We start from the raw sequence: 22,048 nt of genomic DNA, 5'->3' as shown, positions 1-22,048 counted from the left end.
TTTAAACAAAACTGGACAAAATAACTCCAGAGAGGCTCAGCTGTTGGCCTGAGAAGACAACACAGCTCCAGGTACCTAGAGAGCTTTTTCTTTGCGGCTCGCAGGAGACGACACGCGGCGCCCTCGGCTCCCCAGGCACAGCGTCGCCCCGGGGGGACCTGCCAGGCCCCGGACCCAGTAGGGCATCAGCACTCGCCGGCCTCACTCGTGCCTGCCTCACACACCCGCGTGCCTGGCAGCCCCTGCTCGAGCGACCAGAAGGGCAGCTGGCCCGGGGAGGCCAGTGGCCTTCAGGGCACAGAGGGGGACAGGGAGCTGCGGGGGAGCCTCGCGCTTTCCGCTGACGAGATCGCGTCGAGGCTTCGCGAGGTCTCTTCCTCCACGGGGAAGACCAGCACGTCACCGCTTTCTGCCGAGCCGCTGCCGGGATTATCGGTGGTGGGAGGTGGGTGGCGGCGACGTATTCGAGACTGCACGCAGAGGGCTGTAGGGCTGGAATAAGGTGTGTTGGCACAGCGGGGAGCCCTGCGACACATAAAGCTCCTGTCGCAAGCCAAGTTTACTGAAGTAGCTGCGCATTTAGCCACTTTAATGCCTCTGTGGAAGTGGTCCACGTTTACAGAACTGTAATGTGGACTATGAGGGTATGTTTTACTAACTCCTGGACCCAGGGAGGTTATATACGCTTTTGTTATCTGCTTACTACCATTTTCTTGCAAAATTAAAGTTTCAGGCAACATCCTCTACATCAGGCCTACAAATCGCAATAGATTTATGCCTGCTAGAAGAAAACACAGACTCCCCCATTATTAATATGTAAAACATGGAGATGAAGTCACAGCTGAATGATGATCTATTTTGGTGGACCATGCATGCTTAAATCCCAGCCTTGATCTCTTAAACTATCAAGTCTGCCATAAATATTTGATGATGAACAAGCTCATAAAAAGAAAATGCAGAATATGAATAGAGGGAGAGCAAATGTGTGATTCAATTTTTAATTACCATCACCTCACGCTAAAGTCAAGTTCATCTTCTGCAAGAGACAGAAAATAACAAAGAATTTTCTTTTTTACTGTCGCCTGATTTAAAAGATCAGCATCACATCTGTTTAGCTTTTGAAGGAAAAGGATACGTCATCATGGAAACAAAAGAACCAGGACACAAGAACTAAGGTAGCACAGTCTGGTTTTATTACCTTATGTAATCAAGAGCTTTTCTTTCCCCTTTTCTTTTCCTTCTCTCTTTTCCTTTCTTGCCTTTTTTTTTTTTTTTTTTTACAACATACATTAAGTTGTGAATCAGATGTTAGGGGGAACGTGGAAACGAAGGGAAACTGGTGACATCACAATATTTTACAGCTTTACAACAAATGAGAGTCTGAATTTGTTGCATCTACCAGTGTATAGCAAGGGTGAAAAGCAAAGGCACACGTAGGTTTATGAACCCTTCAGCCCGAAGGGTGGATGGGGCCGGGGGCCGGGGAAGGACTAAAACGGAGGACCCACTGAGTACAAAATGAGCATTTCAAGGTCAGCCCAGTAACCAGCATGCTGTGTATTACAAAGGCAGATCGCTGAACAAGCTGTTGCTGTGATTATTCATTTCTGCATTTTGACAGAACGCTTTGCTGCGTAATAGCAATGGGCTCTGCACGTTTGGTACTCGAGGGGTTTGGCGCTCGGTAAAAAGGTTGCGCGTTGGTTCTTTAAAAAAATGACCTTGCTACCTACTATTTTCAAAGGGTTTTTAGTTTGTTTTTATTAAAAACAACAACATTGCTTTGGATACAGATCTATCTACTCCAGTCTGCATAGTTCACTAAGGGTGAACAAATCTGTTTCATAAAAGAAGCCATGATGAAATGAAAGAACATGCAAGCACCCTTGTTACACACTTTGGTCTAGACCATCCAGACTTTCTATATACCATCTACAAGCTAGTGGACTTGAAATCTTTCTTTTCAATCATTCAGGAACAAAATCAAAACCCTGAAAAACAAATGAAGTATAAAATTTTAAGAAACAAATTGAAACAAAACAATCACCTTACTCGACAATACTGTCCAGTAGATAGATATATAAAAGAAAAAGCTCAGAAACAAACCCCCTCATTTTCTACAGCATGTTGACACAGTTATTATAACAGATTAAAAACAAATCTACCTTTGTGCATAAACTCAAAAACTGGAAAGGAACTTACACACCTGCGCGCGCACACACAGACACCCCCCGCCGCGCACACACACACACACACCACCTATATGCTCAGCCACGCCAAAGAAAAAAGGGGGAAAAAAAATCATTTCCTCCAAAGAAGTGTACGCAGCATCCTTCCGGCCAGCTTTCAGGCAGCAGGGAGCCGCAGCAGGAGCCCGCCTGCCTGCTCCAGCTGCCCGAGCCCTGCGCCCGTCCCCAGCCAGGGGACCGCGGGCCGCGGACGCTTGTCACCGCTCTGCTGCCCTGCTGACGTGCCGTGAGGGGGCAGAGGGAGGTGGGAAGGCAGAACCAGCACCCAGAGCGCGGCGGCGCCTTCGCAGCGACGCGGCTTGCGGGTGGCCTGAGGGCAGGATTGGCACGACTAGAGAGTCAAACTGAATCGGAGGGTACGGCACTAGCCTAATTTCTCGAGGGACATGGCATTATGACAATAACCAGTACATTCTTCAAATTGAACGTCTTTACTCCAATTCTTGAGGGGGCTTGGAGGAGGGAGGATCAATAAATATTTGCGTTATTCAAAGGGGAAAAGAAAGAGGTTTTACATACTACAGCTCACAATTATACACAACTGAGGGTGTAAGGCACAAATTTACATGTGGAAGAAAACAGGCTATTCACAGATATATTCCCACGAAAAACCCGTGTGATAAGACCATAATTTATGCATGGTAACAGCCGGCATATTAACTAGTTCACACCGTTTGTGGATTTTGTTTGCCGTCTCACATGCAAGGTGAAATGAGATGGCACATCACAAGCTGGTGCCTTCACAGAAAGTATTAGCTACTGACAAAGCCATGTTGATAGCAATGGTGCACAGATGTGCGGCTTTTAAGAGTTTCTCTTGCGGTTGCGTTAGAAGTTATGAACTTGGGGGACTTGTTTGTTGCTGTCTTAGGTCAGAGGCCCAGCCAGCAAATTAACTGAGAGACTTAAATAAATATTCCCCTTTTTTTTCAGCTAATCAGACAGTCCAAACACAAAGTTCAGAATTCCAGCTCCATCTTATTTAACTCAGTGAATTTATTGGAAAAATAAAAGAGTTTTAATTACTCCAGTTAATGGGTTCACGTTAAATAGGTATAACTTTCAATGTACTTTTCTGAAGAGCTGCTCATAGGATGATATGCAGAAGTCATTTCCTTAGGAAAAACAAAAGTTGAACAATAAATAATAGGAGTTACTTGCGTTAACAGTCACATGTTATTCATTAAAAGAGAAGAGTAGCAGAAATCTATGACATAGTTTGCCCAACATGGCATTTAACTGCTATAACCAAATGGCTGTAACACTGATGGGCATTTCACAGTACCTGCACATAGTAAACTTCTGCCATTGTTAAGTCAGAGTTAGCTTTATCAATGGATTCTTTTTTTTGTTTTTTTGTTTTGTTTTGTTTTGCTTTTAATTGTTTGTTTTGATTTTCAGAGCACTCTTTCCCAGTTCAGGAATGCACTGTGCAGTTGGGGGGAGGGGGTGAAATGTCACAGTCATCTTTCACCTGTGTGCTTTTGGCTCAATGTTTGTGATGGAGAGTTAGTCTTTTGAGCAAAGAACTGGCGGGTTGTGGGGGCAAGTCCTGCAATTGCAAACCTTTAACCATGGATCATATGGCTCGGGTTTAAAAAAATATTCCACTTTTCCCAGAGAGCAGAATCAACACATCCTCAGCTTAGCAACAACCGTCTTCTCAGAGGAGCGAGCGATACAGTTGCAGAACACTTTCAAGGGCAACCTCTGCTTAATTGCTGTTCTCCCCCCCACACACCCCACTGTAATTATGTACATGCATCATTGGGCTTCATGGATGTGGAGAGCGGGGCAAAGGAAGGTTTGGGAGGTACGTCTGGCTTTAGCGAGGGTGTACGTTTCAACCCCGACCTTGTCAGCGAGTTGTATGCAGTGAGACTAGGCTGTCTAGATACAGTCACAGCCTGTGCCTGAGCAGCGTGGACTTGTATAGAGTCCACTCGCTGCGGGGCAGGCGGGGGGTTGTCGCCCCTGCCGAAGCTCTGATTTCGGGAAAGGTGGGACGAATTGGAGGAGTTAGTATTGTTTCTTTTGAGAGTCGATGTCTGGTGACTTCTCGTGAGCGAGTTCGTAGGGTAGTTTCTCTTGTAGTCCACACTGTAAGCAGAGGAATGCATTTCCAGCCGCTTGCTCAGCCCACTCTGAGATAGAGAGGTGCTTGGGGGCCCCAGGGAAGCTTCCCGCTGGGGTACTTTCGGTGGCATGCTGTCGAGATTTTCCACCAGGTTAACCCCATGGTTGGGGCTTTTGCTACTGAGATGGTCCTTGATGGTTTTGTACTCAAGGGTGGCGTTCTGGTCCTCCACAGCCATCTGAGCCACGTCGCTCATTTTCGGCTGATCAACATATTCGTGCTGGTAGCCTTGCTGGGAGATGGGCAGGACCACAACGCTGGGAATGTGGCTGGGAGAAGCCCTGAGCGGCAGGTCAGTTGGGATCACGGGCGAGGCCATTGGAGGGATATCTTTTGTGCAGGCGTTGATTAGGTTCTGGTTTCTTTCCCATTCCCTGCTGCCACGGCTGGGCTTCCTCTTCTGTTGCAGGGTTGGAGTAGACTCAGGGGTTGGCAGGGCGGCCAAGTCCAGATGGTGCTGGTCGGCTTTGATTAACATTTTGGCAGTGCTGCCTGGGGTAGTCAGTTTGCCATTGTGCATCAGAGGCGTGAGAATTGCTTCAGGCTTTGGCTCCTTGGACTGAGCATCTCCAAAGAGGCCACTGAGCTTGGTAACACTGCTCATAGAGCCGCGGCGGGAGTGGGTCAGCTCCTTCTCCTTCCTCTGCACAACAGCCACGTCTCTGCGGCGATGGTCACAGATGCAGTACACTATGATTCCCGAAAAGACGGCCCCCATGACAAAAGCAAGAATAACTGCAATGGCCAACAGGGTGACCGGCACCAGCTGATCATGACCCTTCAGATAACTCTCGCGAATCACTCCTGCAATAAACAGCACACACTGGTTAAACAAGCCAAGGACAGGGAAATACTTATCACTAGCTGCTCCATTCAAAGGCACCCCCTAGGAGGTTTGTCTGTGTTTTGTAACGTTATTTTTTTATAAGCTTGCCTAAATAAATTTAGAGACGTACTGTACCTGCCAGTCAGGTCTTACATGAGCAGCACTGGGCTTTCACTGCAGCATTCAGAGCTGGGGTTGAACACCACAATGTTGAGGAGGGGAGAGAGAATTCACCTGCAGGGGCTGCAATCAGTTTGAAACCCCAGGCCTGGGCAAATTCCCCCTGACTTCAAGAGGGTCAGGGCTATTAACTTCTTTGATATACTGCTCATTCCTCCAACCCCTCCATCTGATCCCCCCCCCCCCAGCTAACATCATCTTATTTTTACTACTGTAAATCATTCACATTGAAAAAGCTTTAAATTGAGGAGACAGACAGAAGCTCTACAAATATTGGAGAAGTGCATCCCACGTTGTGTCGGGCTTCTTTCTCTGCTCGTCAGTCTGTTATCACTGTCATGTGTTTTACAAGTGACTGTCACATGTCTGAGCTTCAGGAGGATGCTTAAATAACTACCAAAGATACAGGACAGCACTGCGATGTATTGAGCCTTCTAGATTTCAGATGTCCTTGCTAGTTTAATTTTAAAAGCTCGCTGTTCCGGACAGGTGAACAGGCTGACCTCTTTGCTGAAGCTTACGCTTTTTCTCCTGAAAGCTCTGACCATGAGGGGCTCATTTTGCGGCCCTGAGCTGAGCACAGAGATTACTGTCAAGCCTTACTTGGCCCTCCTAGCACTCACTGTCAGAGAAGGCACCTTTGACAGAGTACATCTCTGCAGTTTGAAGTCTCTTAACAGAGCATTAATCAACACCCTGACTTTCTAAGGAAAGTTGTTTTTCCTGATATAGTTATGCACTAAGCCAGCAGTGTTAATGAAATACGAGCGCAGAGCATCTAGTTTGCCTCTTTCATTTCTGTTTTTGTTCTTAATGCTGAACAGAGAGCAATCAGTGCCTGACGAGGAGCTGAAGGAGCATCTTTCCCACTCCCTTCTCCAGAGAGCGTGCAAATGCAAGGGCATTAAAAGCCCCACATGCTCGCAGGAAATGTAAACCATGTTCTTATTACAGGAGAGACAGCAAGACAGAAAATGTACCTCAAAGGCCCTCCTGAGACTTTGTGAAGATACAGATCTTTCATGTCATAAATCAGCTCTTTCTGGAATAATGTCTTTTTATGTTTTTGGCAGACAAGGTATTAGCGGCCCAGAATTAGAACCAAACGCAAAATACTCCGCCGCAAACTATGTTAAAAGAGCCTTGAAAAGTTGCCATTGGCTCACAGAAACCTTGCATAAGTATTCTGTCTAGATACAATATCGCTTCTACAGCATCTTTTTCTGTCCCTATTTAATTACAGCGTTTTGGTGGACAAGTGATATTTGCATATGACATAGGAACTTTATATTTAAAAGCAGAATAGCTCTTGAAATTGTAATCCCCTGCTTGTGACATCACAGCTGGTTGCCATGGAAATTATTGCGTGGTGACAAATAGAGGATTATGATTTCACAAGGAGAATAAATAGCAAGAGAAGATGACCCCTTAAGAAACTAAGATCCTGCATTCATCTAAATCTCTTAATAGTAAAAGAGTAAGGGGAAGAAAATAAACCTCGGAAAACAATATATGAGTAGAAACAATCTTCAAATTAAATGATTCGGTGAGTATCTTTCTTTAAAGCCCAGCAGCTTTTTAAGAGGCAAATTTTTCTATTCTTTGCCTTGAGCACTTAACACAAGGCAGCAGAATCCAGCCCCCAGACAATGTTGCTTTATATAGACAAGAAGCACAGGCTAGTGGTTAAAGCACAATTAGTAGGAACTGCATTTCACTGCATAGGCTTGGTCTCCTATGGCCCTACAGCAGCTGATATTTGCATGCCTGACTCTCCAGCATTTTGAGAACAAATTTATTCACACTTGTAAAACTGTCTGCAGTCATTAGCTGGAGAGTCAGAAATTGAAAGCCTTGAATGGATGGCAAGGTTGGTCAGGGAAGTGTTACGCCTTGTTCAGAAAGGCATTGCTGGGCATGAAGTTAAGGAAAGCTTCAACTTACAGAGCCCTCAACTTACAGTGCCCAACTAGGCACTTACAGTGCCTAATTTCATGGGCACCTTGCAAGCATAAACTTCTCAGAGAAATGCCGCTTTCAGCACTTAAGCCCAATGGTTTTTGGATGACAAAGACGACTTTCAAAATCCTTGCTAAATGCCCACCTAATTGTGGAAGTACTTGCAGTCATTTAGAATCTCTGCGTCTGGAAGCATGCACAAGCCATCTATGTCCCAAGAGGAAGGGACAGGACTTCTCCTAGCTTATGTATTTTACCATTTTACTAATAATTTGCAGTTGTGGAACAGAGGTAGAAAACAGAAGCCTTGTTTTCAAAAAGCTGCTCTGCCTGGTTTTGCAGAGGAACTTGGACCCACATGACCTATGGTATGGAAAGGAGGTTTCTCTCTTTCTTTTATGCCTCTTTTTAGGAAGGGATTACAGCAGAGAAGGCGGTATGCGCTCAGGAAGCTCACCCAACCTGCTTGGAGCTCAGTGTTAAACTAATATGCATGGATGGATGCTCCATTCCTGGTGCTTCCTACTGGCCCGGTGAGGTGGTTCTCCCTGCTCAGCTTTCACCCTTAGACCAAGTCCTAGCCTAAAAATGATAGCATGTAAAATGCAAACCAGCATCACTGCATGCAAAAACAACATGAGACCTTGCAATCAGTTTTACATTACCAATTAACTGACTTATTATAATCTGCATTACAAAATAACCACACAGTTCAGACTGAGTGATCATGTGTATTCAACAAAGGGGCAGCTGAAATGATGTAGCTCATCTTGCAGGTGTTTTATGAACAGAAATTTATGAGGGCCTTCGAACAGTCTGATTCCAGCTAGTTCCTCTTAAGCCCAAACCTTCCTGAAGTCTGTGATGTTTTCTGTAATATATAATAGAGTTAAAGGATATATAACATAAGTGGCTTTACTCTAGGCAAGGGAATCCTCCCTGGACACAATGTCAGGCTAATGAGATAATTTATTATCACGGATCACATCCAAGCGTCTTTACTTATGTAAGCAATCCCAACAACTTTTAACTTAAATCAAATGATGTAAGATGGGCGAGATTTGATCCTGCATTATGTTTATGGAGCAGATAAAATTAAGTAATGAAAAAGTATGCAGAATGTTCAGCATCCTACTGTCATGACCACAGTGGGGGGAAAATCTAGCATGAAAATGGGTTGACAATCGCAGTTGTTGTCAATCAACATCCAAAATTGTCAGCATCATTAGTAATTGCCTTCATAGACTGGGATGAATAAGCAAGTGTGTGATCCCAGTTACGCCCCCAAAATGTGCCAGTTTGGAAGCAAACAAATAGTGTTTGTGTCACTTTACACACTGCACTGTATGTGCTTTTACATATCCTGCAGTTCTCAAAGAAAAATCCGATTGCCTAGGCTCAGTCCAGCATCATTCATTAGCATTCATTTTTCAAAGAACGCAAATAAATGGAAAAACTCACGGGAAAAATGTAGAGTCTACCTTTTTAAAAGTCAAACAAAGTACAAAGAATTCAGACCCTCAGCTTTGAGGAACATCTGCTATTGAAAAGTCTTATAGCTATAAGTTTTGCGACATCTTTCTTAGACAGTATCAATTGGAAAATTGACTGGGCTGGCTGCATAAAATGGTACGGAACCAAACTGTAACATACCATTGATATAGATACGTTATTTTTATCATGAACAATAAAACAATTATTCTGAATAAAACAATTTTACTTTTAGACTATTCTGTTTAGCACTTCGCTCTTTGCAATTTGTTCTTTCCAAATGTGAAAATACATAACACTTGATTTTATGTGGTTTGAATTTTTCATACATGATCTTTACTATTTTCTATAGTTCATGGAGACCTAGCACCACAGATAATAACCAGCAATTCTCTGGAAATGGATCTTGTTTACAGAATTACCTGTATAAATACTACACTTGGGAAAAGCCTGTTAGTAACAGTTGTAGTAAAACTGAACAAGCTTTAAAGATAGAGGAAGTGACAACTTTGCACCTGCGAGGATGAGACCTTACATGTAGCTAAAGTCACAAACATGCTGACACTTACATAATCCCTGACGTTTTCTAGTTAAGTCCAGCTCTGTCCCTTGCAAATCACAGCGGGGCTTACTACTCCACGGTCTTCCCCCATGTGATGTACTACTGTCTACTACCACAACGGCCAAGCTAGTCACCTGATATCCTCCACTTTTCATGGCTATTCTGCTTCCCATAGACAACCTGATCTGTCTTCCTGTTTCACTGACTTAACGGTAATGCCAGCTCATGTCCTTTCTTCTGCATGTCCAAACATCCCCATTCATTTTCTCAGACAGTATACCCTGTATTGCAACAGTAAGGAACATGCAAAATCCTCCCTTCTTACTCATCTAATGAGAGCGAAGACCTGACAAGGGATTGCATTATTCTGCTGTATAGAACTCTCTCTTTCTTCCAGCAGAACTTGTCAGTAAGGTACAGACAAGTACTTTGGTTGAGAGGACATTAAGAAAAATGTTTCCAAACCTTCAAAGTGTTTCAGTTCTGACATGAGTTAGAGCTTGGATAAATCAAAAGACCAGAATATTGATCTAGCTTGTTCACTAAGGATAGCTGGGGAAAAGGGAAGATGTTCAATTTTACGTCACTAATACATATGCTTTTTCTGAAGTTCTGCAAAAGGTTCTCACCTCAACAAGCAGACCTGTTGAACGTCTCTGGGTGAAGATAAAAGAGAAAAGAAAAGAACAGGGGTGATACAATGGTACAGATTTACTGTAGACTGGATAATCATAAGGAGGAAGGAGATGAGGCTTCTCCTTTTGCACAACTAACAAAAGTATTCATGGGTTAGGTCTCTACCTATATAGCTGTTTAAAAGCACTATGACAAGATATGCACAGCGCTGAAGGTATTATTGTATGGGAATGCTGATGAGGCTATTCTGGGCATGTTCTGCTAGATCCAATAGGAAAGAACTTTTGAGGGCAGAAATGTAATTAGGATGATATAATCACAAAGGAATAGAGTTTATCATCCTAAAGAATACATGGCATGAGCATAACAGAATAAGGATAATGGATGTCAGATCAGCAAACTTCAATGAAGGAGGACAAATAATGAAAGATACAGAGACTGAAGCATTTACTACTTTCGCTGCTTCACTTCAGCCAAAATCTCCACTCTTACCTGTGATCAGAAACGTAACCAAATTGGGCAATGGAGTGCTGACCAGAATAAAGAAAAGTGCTAAGAATATTTAGATCATGCTGAAGCTTCACGTTGTTTAATGGAGTTCATCCCAGACCACACAAGGAATTAGCCAAAGCAAGCTCCAGACTCTGTGGAATATCTAGGAGAATGCTGGAGGAAATATGAGAAAAGGAAAAGGACAAACATATTATCTGGCTTTGAGATGGGCCACAGGGAGGACCTAACAAATGACAGACCTGTCAGTCTAATTTTTAGAGTAGAAATGACATTAGAACAAATGATTAAACAATCAATTTTATGAGCATCTAAAGGATAATAAAGTGATTATAAAAAGGTCAAAGTAAAATTGTGAGGAATAATTTACATTAAACCACCCAAACCTCCTTCCTTAACAAGCTACATGGCTTACTTTTTAAGGGGACACATTAACAATGATACCCTTTGACTTCTGAAAGGCTTTGACTTATTTTCTCAGAAGCAAATGCTAGTGGCCCAACACCTGCTGAAAAGTTGCAGTTGAAAAGTATTGATCAAAGGTCTACCTGGCAAGAGATTTGAAGGAAGGTGCCCTCTGCAGGTTCCCTGCACTAGAAAAAAGAAAATCTGAGAAATCTTTGCTAATCTGTGCTTAAGGGTTTTGATTCTGCTGAAGTTGGTGGAAACTTCCACAAGGGTGTAATCAGCAGTATAAAACCAGATGGTGCAAGTAGGACTAAACAAAGAATCAAAATCTTAACTTTGAACAAGGACCGAGCAGCATTATAAAATGGAAAGGTTCCATAAGGATTTTTATTTACTCTTGGATCAGTAGCTTCCTTATTTCTGTTTTGGATGAATGCGTCTGTCTCAAGAGAACAACAATTAACCGGCATCTGCAGAAAGGGACTTCATGTCCAGAGATCAAACAAAAGAGCTATATCCTTTTTAGCACACGTAGTATAGAAAGAAATGTCCCATGTTGAAGCCTAAATTTCTTTGTCTCGTCTGTGATCAGGGATAGGGATGGCAAAATATCAAGAAAAACCCCACAGTCACATTCTTCTAAATCTAGGTTCTGGTGTATGCTTTACAGTGAACACAAATTGAAATTCCAGCTTATAACCCTCACAACTGCTTGATGAACAAAAACAAATGACTCTCCCTCCTGGTCTGAATAGCTCAATGTGAGGCTGTTTTAGTAATACAATAGGCCGGATGCTGCTCTCTTTTACATCTAAGCTGAAGTTGGAGAGAATAACAAGAGCAGGCAATATCTAGTCCCATTACTACAAGTTCCTATGTGTGAATAACCTAGTTACCTGTCACCAAAAATAGCGTATTTTTGTCTGAGTACTACAGTTAGCTATAGGGTGGATACAAAGAGACCTCTGTTCCAGAAATGATTTATGGCCTCAAGAAGCGCACCCTGGACACTGAGATGACCACATGCCACATGCATCAAGACCACCCTGTGATCATTTCTGCAATGAGCTGTCCTACTCTAGTTTTCCAAAGTCATCTGCAACAGATGGTGAAGTAATAATTCAAAATGGTGGCACAAACAAAATTCAAGCATAGTAGTTGGGAAATGAAGAATGATGTTTTGTCAGAGAAGTGGGGGGGAAGACTACCAGGGAATAAGGTAATGTTGATGCCTGGGCCACACATAATAGCAGTCCGGGAGCGAGTGCCGTTGCTCTCTTAAACTTCACCTCTCCAGCTAAATGGGCATCAGCCCCCTCCTATCTCCAACACCTACAAAATCACGTGGAACTTTACACAGAACAAGTCAGAGCTGCAAGGCCTGATAGTTTCTTTGCTGTTGTTGCTTAAGGGGAGAACCTTGCAGTCCATTTCTTTCTTCAGTGCAAGCTTCTCTGTGATGTATGTCTCCCTCTGCTTAGAGTTGGAATAACTGAGAATGCTGGTATAAACTCATTATGAACGGAGGTTTTTATAGGCTTCAGAATATCTTTTTTAAATACCACTGAATAGGTTTTCAACATGTGTTTCCAGGTGTTAGAACTGTGTTTACAGGCAGTCTCACGCTGAAAGAGATTATTTCAACCTGGAAAATCCCTGCAGGTATTAACAAGCTTTCTTCTTCCTTTTTAACCAACAATTGGAATGAAAAGAAAAAAAGAGAGAAAGTTAGACTGGACACACAGACTTAAAGATTTAAAGGGATAGCAAATTCAGGAGTAAGCAGAGGCTCCCATGCATTTCTGAGACCTTATCTCATTGCTTTTCTTCATCCAGTAATTTCAAGGTCTTCACGCAAAACAATTGCATTAGAATCTCAATGATTTGATATTTGACACTTCACTGGAACTTCTGCTTTGCAGAAACAAGTAAGCAACCTATCTCCTTCATCCTCCTCCTAGCTAGCAGGGCCTTGTTCTGCTGGCTCAGTGCAATTCTACCTGGTAACCATTCTTCTGGACTCTCTTTTCAGTTAGAAAAAACACCATCTCAAAAGCTCACTGTTAACACTGCTGGCAAATGCTTCCCCCTCCCTCCCCCATAACAGCTGTACTGTTGATTTGTAAAGGTCTGTAAATGTAAGGTTTGCATGACTGTGCTGAGAGAGGAGAGTGATCATCTCCCAAAAAAAATCCTCCATAAGACTCTCAAAGGCAGCTGCCCAAGCCAACAGTCTGAGATATCCAGCAACAGAAAAAGAGGATGCACATCCTTGAAGAGAAGAATGAATTTTAGTGCAGAAAAAGTATTCAGTTACAAGAGGCCCAGGGATCATTAGAGGTATGAGGAGAAAGCATATTTCAAAAACAGGAAAAGAAAAATCAACACATAATGTGTCTGAAATAACACGTAACAAAGCCTGAAAAGGCTGTAAGCAATCAGATCAGCCATAAAGGCCACTGTAAAGGTGTTTTGGCCCTTAATCAGACTGATTCCAGAAGCAATCGCTTAAGGATGGGTTCATCTATTGATTTTTGAAGGGGTTATTATTTCTCCTCTTAACTGGTCCAAATTACATTACCTCTCCCCATTATTGAAGAATGACTGTAAACATTGACAAAGAGGTTAGCAACTTAATCCAGGAGGAGATCAACACACGGCTTTGCTCACAACGGGAAGACTTCATTCTTGAATTTTTTCTAAGCCAGAAAGGTTAAGCAAGATAGGTTAAGGAAGTGACACCACCATGTCCATATGAGATAAAATGTGAACATCAGAGTAACTTAATGAACCTCAAAGTAACTTATTCAAAAGGGATTTCAGTGTCCTGTTCTTAGTTCAACTACGGGCATGCAATCTAATTTTTCTGCATGTCATGGTGGCCATACAAACCTATACCACGGTCACACTTGTGAATTTTGAGAGATTAGAAAGAAGCATTTCTCTTCCGAAAGGGAGTACTATAGACAGAAATTGAGAGTCCTGAACCAGCAGTCCATGTGCAGACAACCCTTAATATGAAGGGTGGGCAGACCTGAAAAAGACTGCAAGTAAGCTCGTATTTAAATAATGCTTGATACCTGTAAGCAGTATCTTTGTAAATAAACCAGTTTAGTAAATTTGCAGGTATGAGAGGTTTGAGCTACACAGCTTCCTGAATCTATTATATAACCATGAGAGAGATTATAGTCCTGCAGCCAGCCCAATTTAATTTGTCCCAGTAGCTAGGCTCAAGGCCAGATCCTGCACTAGTAGAAAGTGCTTGACAAACTTTCTCCCACTGGTAGGTGGTATTCAATGGCTGTTCATCTTGAACTTTTTTGATTTCAATACCTTCTTTCACCTCTCACCCTCTCCCAGTAAGCAACGATAACTGTAGAAGTCCTGTGCGTGATTGGCAATAGGCAAACGCAGCGGGTCCCTTATAAAAAGTAAAACATAGGCATTCGCAGTAGTTAAAACAAGATGTATAAAATCCAAATGTCAAGGAAAATTAATTCTTTTGTAGCTTGTCTCAGCAGAGGCAAACTTTATGCTGCTTTGCATCTTAAGACACAAGTTGCCTTTAAAGTCTGCTGCATTTCCTCTGGTGACGTAAAAGAATCTCAGTGCACATTTTAGAACCTTTCTACTATGCCTGGGATGAGCTTAAACATATCCAGCTGCTCTTTATTAGTTTACTTCAGGGGATCTTTCACAGCTGGGTTAAACCAGATTTACATATGTTTGGTTGAATATGCATGATTTCAGGGCTCCAGAGAAGTTGCTGTAGCCTGCAATGTGAATCTCTCCTCTCCACAGTTCCCATTTCGCTGCATGGAGCTCCTCTTCATGACACAGAACAAATGGTGTAATTTTTTTTCTAGTGTGGGCATCATGTATTCTGGGCAGCCCAGCGCCTTTCTGGAAGCAGTTTTTATGTACAGCGTCAGGGAAAGTGAAACCGTCACTGAGAAATTCTGTAGCTTTCCTTCTCCTTTCTTACAGCCGGTTTTGAACTGTGGCCTCTTCGCGCAAGAGGGAAAAGTCAAGTTTGCTGAATGTCAGCATAAGTAGCTTTGCTTAGCAGGCTGAAGCTCAAAGCAGCCTTATGGAAAAAGTGGGGTTAATTTTCAAACATTGTGTATACAGCTGAAAACCGCAAATTGTTTAATCAGCTCCAATCTTCTTTAAAGATATAAAAAGGAAATGCTAGTTTTAAGCTACTTGTGTAACTGAACGCGTCATAGCTGAACTAACAAAAGAGCCATCTATTAAACATCCAGGACGTTTAAATAGTAAGACTGTTCCCTATACATCCTATTCCCTGAGGTCCTTGGAAAGAATTTTTAAGCTGTCAAATAACTGTGGTCAGGCCAACAATGTTTACTCATATAGACAGACCTTACTTCTTAAGAGATGGTCCTCCTGCCCAGTTGGGCTGCTGGTGCACGTTAGGAACGTGGCTGGACCCCATGTTAGCTCTGCTCTTGTAAAGAGGAAGGAATTAAATCAGTTCGGTTGTTCAAATCCCAGCATTGCATATGCTGCGATAGAACACGAACACTGTAGATAAATTCTTCATTTCTGCAGTACTCGTGAACACTACAGGTTTAGTCAAACGACCTGGATTTAAGAATTAGAACACGTTCCCAGCGTTCAGTAAAAGACAGGACTGCTTCTTGCAGAAATATTCGGAGCGCTGGGGCTGTAGGTAGAAAAAAGCTTATACCTATCTGATGTTAGGTTCATTATTTTTCTCCATCTTGTGGTCCTATAGCCTCATCTGCCTTTGAATACATTCAGTGACTAAGGACTTGCTACGAGTCGGAAGTAGTGGCCCTAACAGGCAGCAAGAACAATTTTACCACTAGTCCTTTTTCTGTATCCAGCATTTCCCTACGAGACTTCTTGTCCTGGTGCTGCTATCATCTCTCTCTCACATAATTTTCTATCTCCAGCGGTGGCTTCCTTCATGCATTTTGTCTGTCAAATTTGTAGTCCTCTGCATTTTTTTACCTACTCTCTCCCTCTTGTATGCAGTGCTTGTGTATTTGTACTTTGATGCTGTTAATTTAGTTGATGCATCTTGTTTGCGCATATTTTTTAACATGTTGGAGTGCTTACACTGGCCCGCCTGCTTCTCTGGATGAAGCAAAACTGTAACTTTGTCTCAGGGGACATACTATGGTATGCAGGTACCTGACCCAGCTCCAAGAGCATTAGCCTGGGGCCAACAGCGATCTAGCTACAGTAGTAGCTAGCTACCAAATTCTTCTCCAACATACATTCAGAGCTCACTCAGGCAGCCTCTGACTGTCCAGCGGCAGGCCAGGCAACTGACTGTACATGCAGATTTGCTTTATAACGTATCTCACAGACTGCGGTGTTTCTAGAAAACAACTCCCTCAGTTTTCCACTCTGTTCTGGTACTGGTTCAAAGCTCCCCTTTTTGGATTTACTATGGTTGTTGTTCCTTTTCTGCTCATGCTCTTTATTAAGCCAGTATTTTCTGCTGCTGCAGGTGAACCAAGCAGCCTGCATAGCCAGTTAATCAACATGAAAGTAGGTGCAAGGAATCTAACTGGCTTTTTTCATATCTGTACACTAGTTCTCAAGATACATTTACTGACCTGCAGGCAAACAAATTTCCATGTGACAGATTAAAGCCTCATTTTGCTTCTTGGCATTGGGGCCTTAACATATTATAGCACAATCTCTTTTCTCTCAGTGATACGTTCTTTTTCCTCCTTTCTAAATACAGTGCAGGTGGGATCAAAACTTTTGGGCAAGCATATTTGGTGTTACTGAGTTGAGTAAGAGTAAGTAGTGATAAACTATTGTCTTTGCAGGTCTTGATGCTGGATATTTGAAAGTACTTGCTGATTTGACTTTATTTAGTTCAGTGGGTGAGAACTTCACACTGAGGTATACAAATCCCCCTAAGGTCCACTGGGTATGGAAAATTAATTAGTCTTACTGGATGAGTGCCTAAGGGCATTGCCTCTAGCTTGGCCATATTTAGACAAAAAGCATATAAAATGTGGTAGGACTGTAAGACCTCTTTAAGGCACTGAATAGAGACTAGTGTTTTATAGAGATAAAGCAGGATGCTATCTGCAAAAAAAGAGCCATGTTCTTTATGTTCTTTATTATGAGCTGTGAACGCCTAAACCTCTGGGCAGGCTCTGTGGTGAATGCAAGGGGTTCAATGGAGAGAGGACACACAAGAGGGGACAGAGGGCACCCTTGCTCTGGGCCCTTCTTTGAGACCATCTGATTGGGAGCCATTCAGCAACGAATACACATGGCGAATTGTTGAACTGTTTGATAGAAGCTATAAACTGATGGCAGAAATTAAATTTCTCCAGTGCTAACCACAGGCTCAGAGAAATTACCAACTGCCTCTTCTGCATCAAGCGACAAGACCACTTTTGTTAGCTTCTTTAATGTAGTCAGTGGTGTTCACTCTTTACGCATCATTAAAACTTCTGTTTCACTCACCCGGATCAGCTAGCCAGACTGATCGAGTTTGAATTGCTAAGCAGAGGGAGGCAGACAGGTAGCTTGCTCAATTTTTTGCCCTAATTTCGTACAAAATAAATGTATTATATTAACTGATGTGAATGACTGCGTTCTAGATCGGGATTTTTTTTTCAGGATTACAATTATGCTTGCTTCCAAAGAGGAACTCAGTGAAGTTTTCTGGTTTTAAGAATAAGGAAACAATTGTAAAATATGTGCTTCTCAAAAGACTTTTGGAGTTATTTTATTGAGGGTTTGGGTGTGCTGCTATTTGGGAAGCATTTCACTGCGCTGTCTGAGCTGGTGCTGTTTGCATTTAGTAACTGCAGAACTTCAGGCTCTCCAAAAAATCCCTCTGTTTCTTTCAATGAGAACATAATGGTGAATAACAGTATCTTTGTAGGGCTTTAAAAATGTGCCTGTTTTTCCCTTTTTTTTTTTTTTTTTAAACAGCTGTTCTTTTATTTCCTATCACAATTGTGGGTAAGATGGGACGGAGCATTAACAAGATGGCATATTACTGGCAGCATGCAGCTGGTGTTATTTTCCAATTTAAAAAAAAAACCTTCTTGGGCATATGAAAGAGCTGTCTAGTTTATGCCCAGTTTTGACAATGTTATCAAGTTGCACCTTCATCTGAAATTTTATTTCCTAGAAAATACTAATCCTTGGCTGTTGTGGGAAGAATTATAACTTGATATCCACGGTTGACCATTTTGGTAGACGTGGGAGGCTGGACCTGGCCTGGAGGCTGTTGGGACTCACTGTTTCAGAGTATTATGGGTATTCTTCCCTGCCAACATAAAGTTAGTGCTGAATGTGCTGCACAGCGCCATTTCAAAATGTTTGCTGAATTGTATAGCTGTGCCACAAATGTGCCTTAATATTCCCTAAGGAACTTCTCTATAAACTGCTCCAGCTCTCCCACAGTCAATCGAGCTGTTAAAATTTGCTTCAGCAGAGACTCTGACCTATCGGAACTGCCGGGGCAGAGAGAGCTGTCAGACTACCGGTTGGATGGTTAATGCACTTAGCGGTCATAGCACCAACGCTCAGTGCACATAGAATCGTTCAGGTATTCACTTGCCAAACTGTGACAAGTCTCTTTTGGGTATGGGCAAACTGAGATTTTTCAAAAACTTACAACTCGGTCAAACGCAGCTGTTTTTTCCCCTCGCAAGGATGTCAGAATGCACACTCTTGATACAATGGTAAATTTCCATAAATCTGCTCCAAAACTTCTCCATAAAATGCACTTATGATTTTTTTTGTAACACGATAATAACATATTTTTCCTTACCCTCTTTCTCAGACACTGGCGTAGAAAAACTCAGTACACATGATGAAAATCTAGCAAAAGTCACAGCAACAGAAATTGAGGTCCAGAGACGAACGTGTCTCATTAAACGACTACTGCAGAGCTCAAAGTAAAACATACCTAACCACCTTGCTAAACTAAGGATATTCATAGGAAAGACTATTTTCCAAATGTAATGGCATTTTTTATCTGTATTTGATATTAAATAAAATAAAGATGGTGAAATCTAAATTATGCCCTCTCAACTTTTTTTAATTAACTGCCTGCTGTTAATCAGTAAGCTCCAGTCCATCCGGACCTGAAAGAACTAAGCTCGCCTTTTTTACAGTCTTACGAGAACTAAGTGCAAAAAGTAAGAGTCAGAATCCTAGGCAGAGAATGGGATATCGATACTGTTCACTCAAGGCTTATCTATATGAAAAGAATGTAAGAGGTATTTTGTATGGAGGCATGTAATTAATAAACAGTCCATAGATCATATTAAAAGTCCTCTGAACCAGGACTGTCAACATTTACATTGTCATAAAATGACTACAGGACATCTTCCCCATTAATTAATATAAGTATTGAATCTAGGCACATCCTATATAAGGAAAATGAATTATTCAAATATCTTTAATTTAACAGCGTATTGACATTTTAATTATACTCTGGTATTAATTTAACACCAAAAGGCGCTTTAACACTCTTTCAGCCCTAAGATTTTTTGCTATTAAATCCTTTCAAATTTCATAGCTGTTTCAGAAATCTTTTATTTAACAGGCTAAGTTCTTTCCTGCCAATTCAGCATCTTTGTATTGCACAAAGTCTCCCTATACTCAATATAAATGCCATAAAAATGGAACTTGGTGTTACTTAACATCCTGCCCACCAATTATTCTCTGCTATTTCCCGACAGAGTAGTGGCCCTATGGGGCCAGCATACCCTACAGCGAATTCCCAGCTCTTGATAAATATGTCAGCACAACACGGGTCAACCCAGAGCGCTCCGTGCTCCTCCGCGGGGCTGTCCTCCCTGGGTGACTGAGGATGAATGCAGCTGAGAATCGTGTCTGGCAGACAATAGCACTAATGCCCTGAACTCCGAGCAGCTGCCTTGACAAATTAGATGTGGCCTCTTTTATTGAAAAAAGTAGATCAAGGTCCTGGGGCAATGACAGTTTTCCCTGCTTGAGTAAGGCAGGCCTCCATTGCTCATTGCAGTCTGTAAATGGATAGCCTAACTTTAAATCTATGCAGGTGGACAATTACAGGTCAAGGATACCTGCTGTTTCCTGCAGCCACATCTGACATTTGATGAGCTTTATTTTAAAATTTACCCTTCTCGTACTGGTAGGATCCAGTAATTTTAGCATGTACTCAGAAAGAAAAGCTCTGTCAATAATTTTCATAACCGCATGGAGACAACATCTTCCATGATCAATGCTGTCTTTTTTTGGCACTAAATAAAGATAGGTCTCTTGCCTCTTGGTTCAAGCCTTGCTACTCCTGGTTCCACTTCTGCTAGTTATAGCTGAAATCCATTGCTTCTTACAGCTCACTGCCAATGGAGTGCAGAAGCGTTTTGATTTCTGAAAATTTTAAGTTAGCTCCAGTGATGAAGTGTAGGCATTTGTTTACGCGAGTGGGACAGGCAGTTGGTGGGTTTTGGAATAAACCCCCTTCATTATCTTGTTTTCCTGATCCTTGCTCCTCTCTCACCGTGGAAAGTGCTCCTCTCCTTACAATTTCAAAGGATCTTACAGAAAATTTTTGAGTAAATGATCTAAGGACTTTTTATTTAAGGCTTGAAATGAAGATGAGCCACAGAGAAGACACTAAACCACTGCCCTGTATTATATTACAACCCCTTTTTTGATTAAAACTGGTTTAAGGATATGGCCCTGCCCATGGATTTGGTTTCTGTTATCTTTTCTGCATGCCTAGCCTTAGCCTCTTCTTTGTCTCTTCATTCTTGTTCCCATATAAACTTAAAAAAACACAGTGAGAACGAATTTGAAGAAAGTCTGTTGTCAGAAACATCCTTCCAGCAGTCACCATCTTTCATCAGTTTCCTATACAATTTCCATTTTATTAATTAGCACCTAGTTCTCTATTGCCGCTGCTTAAGCTTGGGTATGCAATCTGAGATGATTAGCTGTCTCTAGCTCTGGGAACAGACAGCTCGTACATGCATGACAGACAGAACAGAGGAAGGATCAGTATACGTTTCTCCAGACAAATCTGTCACGTTCCCTTAGTCCTGACCGCACAGCCCCCTTTTATACGTCACAGGATACCTGCAATTCCAGCACGGTGAGCTCATTGGCCTTCTGACACCTTTACTAGTTATCAGCCTGGTCTTGTCATATAGATATCTGACTACTATAAACTCTACTGAGAAATTTGGTCCCGTTTAACTGTCGACAATGGTTTTCTGGTGCCTATCTGACATGGTGCCGAACAGGCATCCCACAGCAGAAGAGCCTGGTATGCCACGATTGGTTTCTAAGACATCCTGTTCCTGGACAGGTTGCTCATTAGAGCCATTCTAGATAAATATGAGGTTGTTTTTAATGGAAAAAAAAACTACTATTCCACCACGTGACAAACATAAATAAGGTCCCTTCTAAAAATAGGGATGTTTACAATAACCTAACGCTAATTCACCTAAGAACATTTTAAGGAAAAAACCCTATAGGGCTTTGTTCAGCACAGACTCATCCAACCAACCTCTGTTTAAATCCTAATGGGGAAAGTAACAAGGTTTTCATCTAGATGTGGATCTAAGTTTAAATGGACCAAATCCTGCACCACTTTATATTGTGTACATGAAGTCCCCTTGTGGAGCATTACAGCTCCAAGTAATCAAATCTCTCACCTCAAATCTCAGACAAACGCTACAGAACCAGAGATAGTAAGGAGTGATTCCTCATTCCCTTTCTTACACCACTCCCAACTAGACTGCTGCCAAAATACTTAAAGGCATAGAAAGTGAAGGATCAGGTCTGATCTCTCTTGTTTCCTCAGCACCTGAAAGTGCTAGGGGACTGCAAAGTTCAGTTTTGTTTGTGTGGACGATGGCAGCGACAACGGTACGTGTGTTTGCGTAACTTCCTCCAGGCACATATGCTTTGAGTTTACAGCTTTTCCTTGGCCCCATCCACGCAGAACTGACTACAGTGCAGCTCCTTCTTTGATTAGCCTAACACATTTTTTAGGATCAGTCAGTTACTTCTGAGACTGCCAGAACTATGACAGGAATCAAGTGCAGAGTATGTGCCTCACC

At 42.2% G+C, this 22,048-nt stretch overlaps 1 protein-coding gene across 10 annotated transcripts in view; it reads right to left on the bottom strand.

Moving 5' to 3' along the window:
• Positions 1 to 1,171: 1,171 nt before the first annotated feature.
• The window catches only part of LOC138060893 (semaphorin-6A), a 377,722-nt gene continuing 356,845 nt past the window's right edge, over positions 1,172 to 22,048 (bottom strand). For all 10 annotated transcript variants that reach the window (XM_068924976.1, XM_068924980.1, XM_068924983.1 and 7 more), the window contains one exon: positions 1,172 to 5,190. In XM_068924976.1, coding sequence (XP_068781077.1) covers positions 4,001 to 5,190 — 1,190 coding nt within the window. In that variant the 3' untranslated portion in view covers positions 1,172 to 4,000. The remainder of the gene's footprint in view (positions 5,191 to 22,048) is intronic.

The sequence above is a fragment of the Struthio camelus genome, chromosome W, assembly GCF_040807025.1.
Source record: "Struthio camelus isolate bStrCam1 chromosome W, bStrCam1.hap1, whole genome shotgun sequence".
NCBI lineage: Eukaryota > Metazoa > Chordata > Aves > Struthioniformes > Struthionidae > Struthio > Struthio camelus.
Note: the sequence above shows the minus strand (reverse complement) of the source record. Positions and strands in the feature narration are given on the sequence as shown.